The following is a 7,585-nucleotide window of genomic DNA, read 5'->3' on the forward strand; positions in this document are numbered from 1 at the left end:
GGGGCTGAATCTGGGTGCCCTGATGTGAATAAGCCCCTCCCCACACCTCCACAACCAACACCCACACCTCCACAACAACCAGGGCTTGTGGGGAAGAGGTCCTTGTCCCCATTGGCACAGGGACAAGGTGCTTTTTCAGGGGCAACCCTGGAAAAGCACCCTCCCTTTGCCGAGGGTGTGTGGCCTGATATGGGGAGTGCTCACTCGTCTCCCCCCTTCGCTGCCAGGCAGTGGCATCGCTACAGGGGGGCAAGTGCCCCCCCTAGGTACTTCCTTGTCCCGCCGTGTGCCCCCCCCCTAACAGTGGCGGATCGGAGTGACGTCACCCTGCTGCTTCACTCCGACGCTGCTGCTTGTGCGATGCGGCCAGCCCAATCAAAATGGTGGAGGGAGAGACCATTTTCTCAGGGGGTGTTGGAAATTGCCCAGTTCCCCCTCCCCCGAGAAAATAGTCTCTCCCTCCGCCGCTCTGACTGGGCTGGCCGCATCGCACAAGCAGCAGGGTGCACAGGTCCCACAACGCCACTTGTATCCGCCCCGTTGCCGGCTCCACGGCATGTAGCAGCGGAATTCAATGTAGGTGACGTCCTCTGGTCGGCTACCCGAGGCACACCGCTCTCCATCCTGAAAGAAAAAGAAAAAAAAACTATTTACCTCACCGCTCTCCATCCTGAATTCCATGCTGACAGGCTGCATTCTTCATTACTCCTGCCCTTTGGAGCTCCACGCTGACCTGTAATTCCAGAGAAGGGAAGGTGCTGGAGAGCAGAAGTCTGCTTACTGCAAGTATACCTTTTGAGTTGGCAAAGTTAACCCTTCACTGACATTGCTGGGATTGCTATTAATTTGTAAATGGTTCAAGTACTGTTCCTATTGAAGTTTTCTTTAAAGGTGTAATGCTAGTCTTAGGCCTGGTTAACACCTGCACATTCTGAGGATGACTGGCGATGTGCGTGATCGGCATGTGCCTGTGGAAACGCTATATGTTGTCCGCAAACCATTCTGCTTCGGAATGTCCTTTTTTATTTGTGTTGCTTTAGCATGACATGTGAATGCAAATGTGTATTCCTTTAGAATGCACATGTCATGCTAAAGGAATACAAATAAAAAAGACATTCCGAAGCAGAATGGTGTGCGGACAACATATCTTCTAGATGCCACGCAGATATGACCTTTGAAATTAATGGAGCAGCACTGCAAATGCACGTTTGCAGGACATGTAGGTGTGAACCAGGTATTATTATTGACTCATAATTAGCTTGGGAGGGCCAATCAGGAAACCGGGCCCTTTGTCCCTTAGGTTTGCCACTGGGTGCACTGTAGTCAGGAAAAGTGATATTAAAGGATAATGTTTTCCCCTCCCCCAATGTTAGTGTAAGGACTTGCTTTAAATGATGCCTCCGATCATCTTCTTCTTTCCTGTAGTTACCAGCTGTCCCTCCAGTGCTGGTGCGGGTCTCTGATCCAGCATTGACTCCTCTTCTCTGATGTCACATGGAGTCTGTGCGGGTGCACGCTGCTCCATATACTTACCTTGTGTCTCTCCTCCTCTCCAGGCCGAACATCTGAACTGTGCATGCACCCGCCCCAAGATCTTTTGCGGACGCCCAATACATTTTCAGATGTTCGGACTGGAGCGTGCAGCGGAGACACAGGTAAGTATTAACCCTTACCAAAAGTTTTTTTTATCGTTCTGCATATATCTACTGCTTGCTAGCAGTAGATATATGCAAAAAAAGTGAGGGTTTAATAACCCTTTAAGTCTGGGGCACTCCATCCTTCACATTGTGACTGGATCATGTGTATCACAAAGCTCTACAGCAACAAAACATGGTATTGTGCAATGTGGATGACAGACCCATTTTAATGACAGTGATATGCCACATGTTGTTTGGCAGAGATTTCATTGCTGCACACACAAATGTCAGGATGTGTAGAAAAAAAAGACAAACAGCTGCAACGTAATGTATTATTACAATATTCTATTCTGTAAGCAACACCTTTATTTTCTGGTAGTGCCTCTCCCGACATTAGACTTTGGATCCGCCCCTGCCCGCTAAATTAGGCTGCCGCTCTGGGATTCGAATCCTGTATACCACAACTGCTGTAAGCTGATGGCATCGGCACCTACAGGTGAAACTCGAATTAGAATATCGTGCAAAGTTCATTTATTTCACTAATGCAACTTAAAAGGTGAAACTAATATATGAGATAGACTCATTACATACAAAGCAAGATAGTTCAAGCCATGATTTGTCATAATTGTGATGATTATGGCTTACAGCTCATGAAAACGCCAAGAACCTCAAATCCACAACCTCAAAAAAGTAGATTATTACATGCAATAAATAAAACAAGGATTGTACATAGAACAATATCGGACCTCTGAAAAGTACAAGCATGCATAATGCATATGTACTCAGTACTTGGTTTGGGCCCCTTTTGCAGCACTTACTGCAATTACTTTTGCATGATATTCTAATTATTCGAGTTTCACCTGTAGTTGTTGCGGTATTCAGGATTGTGGTTGGCGTTGGACTACATGTCACCACCATCGGGAGCCAATGCCATCTGCTATTAAATCAGCTCTCGGCAGTTGCGACATGCAATCTGACGCCGCCCACAATCTCCCTCTTCGTCTCATTCATGGTGTTGGGAGAAAATGACATCACTCTCAGCACTCTATGGTAGATAGCCACACAGGAGGGAGACATCCAACCAAGCACTTCTGGCCCTGAGTCTAACCCATCTGTCTACAAACACAAACCTTTTTATTGTAATGTATGTATGTATGTATGTATGTGTGTGTATCATTGCATACTCTCATATTTGTAATCTTATTTATATATACTTATTTAGTTTTTAGTAAGGGCCTGGTATGCCTTTAAGGGGGGGAACCCCCCACTTTGTTTGTAATGGGTCCCTCCTAACATTGCTACCAGACCTAAAGGGTCTGGTATTGTTTGGGAGGAAGAACCGCACACTTTTTTTCTCTTTAAATGCCGTTTTTTCTTTACAAATTTCATTTTTGCTGCAGCAGGTTCTATACATCGTACAGATTTGCCACTTTACAGGCTGTTTAAGGGGACCACCAAGCATGATATTTAAAGGCATTTTTTATTTGTATTGTTTCACTTTAGGTGATGTTAAAATCGCTGCTCTGTATTTTTTATTAAGTTTATTTTTCATTGACACATGTCCCCCAGGGCGGTACCCGAATCCCAATACCCTTTTTATGGCCATTAAATTGCAAATAAGTCTTCAAAATGGGGTCAACAGATTTTGAAAGTTCTACCCCTATAGACTTACATTGAGTTTCTTCAATGTGAAAAGTTTGAATGCGAACCGAACAGGGGGGGGTGTTCGGCTCATCACTAGCCTATACATTGCCTTCCTGCCAGACTAAGTGACTTTCCCTTAAAGGGGTCCATAATGATCAATTCTGCCGAAATAGAACTCTTTTTTTCCCAAACCTAGATGGAGTTGGGGGTAATTGGATGTAAACAGGGGCATGTCTGGTTACATTGAGCTTTCAATCAATACATCCTGAAAAAAACGACAGCACAATGGCGTAGTGGTTAGCACTTCTGCCTTGCAGAACTAGGGGTCCCTATTTCTAATCCAGCCAGATTGCTATCTGCAAGTGGGGCACAAGGGGAGAATAAAAATGACAGAGGCTTTCACTATTCCCACTTCTATCCAAAAAGAAAAGCTTTGGCTTTTCTGCTGATGGGACTGGATGGTGCCCATGTGAAAGGGGCTTTAGGGAAATTTACTCAATTGATTTGTCCTAAAAAAAACTACTGTCACTAAGGTGGTTATTCATTAATCTGCTGAAGGCAGCTGAATTAATAACCGAACCGAAGTGTAGTGAGCCTAACCCTGTTTGGCTATTTACTGCAGCTGTGTACGGCTATTTTTAGCCATACATTGTCTGTATTCGGCTCACTTCACCTCCCTTTGTGCTAACTTTGTCTAGCCAAACCAGAGGGAAAAGCCTGCTTTCTCTTCAATCGATGCAACATCCGAATTGGCTGAAGCGAACTTTCGGCAGTTTATACCCTGCTTTTTGTCCCTATTCTCCAAGGGGCCAAACAGCAGGGAGTGGATTGTCAAAAGGTTGGCTCTTAATTAAAAGGGGCACCCAATTGCCCCCCTCCTTGTGAATAAGTAAAGGTAGTTTATACCCCTACTCATTCACCAAATTGTAAAGAAAATAGTAAATAAACACACTCAAAAAAGTCCTTAATTTAAACAAAACAAACACAAGACAGTTTTTGACAATTCCTTTATTAGTAAAAAAAAGTGTTGATCGATGCAATCCACTGGTCAATTGTGTCATCCAGCAATGTAGATCCTGGTCAATCACGATGAACGATGGCCACTGACGCCCCCAAAATAAAATAAAAAAGGCCTGCCACCTGCTGACCCATCTGATGCCACCGAACTCCCACAGTCAAATGACAACTCTGGGTCCAATGTAAAAAGATGGCTATCCCGGGCATGCAGGAGGGGCAGCAGAGCCCGGGAAACATGGCAGGGGGCAGTTTATTGGCCCACAGAAGCGATCTGGCGACAACCGAGTTGTCAGGAACACTTCTATTGTCTGTTTAAACGGACCCGCTGCCAGTGACGTACTACTGTATGTACATCACTGGTCGTGCAGCATTAATATCTTGAAAACAAAGAGATAGAATGGAAACCAGCACAATTGTGGCACTAACCAGCCAGCCTGTGGACTGTTTTTTGGACAGTGTTAGATGGGCTGAGTGATGTCATCATCTTAAAAACAACTAATGTGGTTATCTTAAAAATAAAAGCAGCACAAATGGTAATTTTACAGCACAAACGTGGCATTAACCATCCATCCTGGTTTCATGTCTTTTGGTTGCTGTAGGGGGGCTGGGTGATGTCATCATCTTTAAAAAAAACAATTGCAGTTATCTTAAAAATAAAAGCAGCACAAATGGTAATTTTACAGCACAAACGTGGCATTAACCATCCATCCTGGTTTCATGTCTTTTGGTTGCTGTAGGGGGGCTGGGTGATGTCATCATCTTTAAAAAAAACAATTGCAGTTATCTTAAAAATAAAGCAGCACAAATGTTAATTTTACGGCACAAATCAGCACAAACGTGGCACTAACCAACCAACTCGGGTTCATGTAATTTCACTGTTGCAGATTGTAGGGGGGCCAGCTTTGCTGAGCTGTGTGTTGCAGTTGTCAAAAAAACTGCTTGTTGCATGTTGGTAAAACCACATTACATTAGTCAATAGCATCTCATGCATAATGCACCGAAAACACACATAAAGCATGTCTAAAGTATGCTAACTGTTTTATATTAACAGCTACTGTAAAAAAACAATTAAGAGAGAAGAAAGATGGGGTTTATGTTGCCACAATTACAGATAATTTCTCAACATCCTCTGCACCCATTTTCCCTATTTCTAAATCTAGTCCCACATGTCCACAGGTGACCAAAATGGGGAAGCACGACGGAACAAAAAGTGGAAATCTTTGAATAGGGAAAATTTTTCCAGTACAAAATATCTAAGAGGCATTTACCTTGCTATGGGGAGATTATCTCTGTTATAGCTATTGTTGCACAGGACACAAAGTGTAGAGAAATCTTGCTAAACTGACAAAACAAAAAAAAACTGGAAAGTTTTAACTAGGGATGTCCCGATGCCACTTTTTCAGGCCCAAGTACAAGTACTTCCCCTCATGTACTTGGCGTTACCAATTACTGATACTTTTTCTTAAAGGGACAGGTGACTTTAAATGATCCATAGTACAACTACATGTTCTGTACTATGGATCATGATTTAACCTATTCATGTTAGCAGCGGAGAATTGTAACTCTATTGCTGGAGTGTAGTGGAGGTGTGTGCTTTATATATGTACTACATATACATTACACACGCCCAGTACACTATAGCAATAGATTTACTGTCAGCCACGTCCCAGCTTCCCTCACTCACAGTTTCATGCCGATCCCTGTTGCCTCACGTGGTGCCTCTCGTAGTCGGCGCTGGGCAGGATCGCTTAATCGCATCTCGGTGCTCAGCTTGTGGGAGGCGCTCACAATTCTGCCCTGCTAACATGAATGGGTTAATGGCCCACCGGAGCAGCAGTGACGTGACGCGATGCTCGGCGAGGTAAGTAAGAAAAAAAAAAAACAGCGCAAGCTTCGGCGCTAGGCATCGGGGCATTTTGGCAAGTACAAGTACTTGTCAAAATGCCTTGTATCGGGCCCGATTCCGATGCTAGCATCGGTATCGGGACATCCCTAGTTTTAACTATATTTCACTGTATCCAAAGGGTAAAAAAAGGGTATATTTGTTAGACTCTATCCAAAGTGCTAACCTGTGAGTGTTCACTTTCTGGCAAATGTCAGTGTCAGTAACAAGAAAACAACTGTAGTATGAACAAATATTTGTTTATTTTCAGTTAAAAAGCTTCAACCAATTCTTTAAACTATACTTTATTTAAAGAAAATATGGCAATAGTTTTAACTACGACACACTTCTATTTCTGTTCATAAGGTGGTAAGCCAAATAATTCTGGTTTAAATTCCACCATTGATTTGAGCACTAAAGATGCTTTCTTGGTTAAATCTCGATTTAGATTTTCATCTGGAATCATGACCACCTGCATACCAGCTGCCATTGCTGCCTTAACGCCATTTGGTGCATCTTCAAACACAAGGCACTAGAAAGAAAAGACAAAAAGGAGGTTATGTAAATATATTAAAACGTACAATAAAATATGAAATGCAATTTACTGGATATACAGTACAAAAATATTTGTCATACTCTGATTTTCCCATCCAATGATAAAGAAGAGCAAGTAGTTTACACAATTATAACAGAATGGGTGTATGTTGAAGTAAAAGAATGAGACCCCCAAACAAGGAGGATATTGTTACCAAAAAAGGGGGGAAGGGGACAACTGGGAAATGGAAGGAGAAAGACAAGAAAATAAGACTAAGAAAGGAAGAGGAAAACAAAAGAAATGGCAGAGAATAGGAACACTTACAGTGTCAACTTATCCCAGAACAGAGTATTCATTTTGAAACCGATCTTCCAGTAGCTGTTTATAAATAATTTGTCTTTCAGAGGACATGCCATAACAGAATAATGCCAATTATAGCTTGATTTGATAGGGGGTTACAGCCAGCTGTGCATTATTAGGTTGCCCCCCCGACTTAAATTAGGCCTAGGAACCATTAGCATAATCTTTAAGGCCAGGTTCACACTTTTACAATGAGATAACGCATGTTACATTAAGGCAGCACATTATTTTAAAATGGTCTACCAATACACCTCAATGCAGCCAAAACAGCACCCAACCCTTCATCTTGTTGCGGTGCACTGCAGCGCAGGTACATTGCTTTATTGCACTGGGATGCACTTTAACATAATTGGCACTTCAATGCATTAATTCATACATAGTGCAATGCTGCTTTTTACAGCAATGCAACAGTTTATCCCAGCCTAAAAGCTTTAAACATGCACATGTATAACCGAATCTGACAGATCTAGACAGATTTGTATTTAGGCACACCTTAAATATATATATATA

At 42.7% G+C, this 7,585-nt stretch overlaps 1 protein-coding gene across 1 annotated transcript in view; it reads right to left on the bottom strand.

The window, feature by feature from the left end:
• Positions 1-6,466: 6,466 nt before the first annotated feature.
• The window catches only part of PUDP (pseudouridine 5'-phosphatase), a 255,615-nt gene continuing 254,496 nt past the window's right edge, over positions 6,467-7,585 (bottom strand). The window contains exon 4 of the mRNA XM_018570963.1: positions 6,467-6,712. Coding sequence (XP_018426465.1) covers positions 6,530-6,712 — 183 coding nt within the window. The 3' untranslated portion in view covers positions 6,467-6,529. The remainder of the gene's footprint in view (positions 6,713-7,585) is intronic.

The sequence above is a fragment of the Nanorana parkeri genome, unplaced genomic scaffold (genome assembly GCF_000935625.1).
Source record: "Nanorana parkeri isolate BGI_ZX_2015 unplaced genomic scaffold, ASM93562v1 scaffold1641, whole genome shotgun sequence".
In the NCBI taxonomy this organism is placed as follows: Eukaryota; Metazoa; Chordata; class Amphibia; order Anura; family Dicroglossidae; genus Nanorana; species Nanorana parkeri.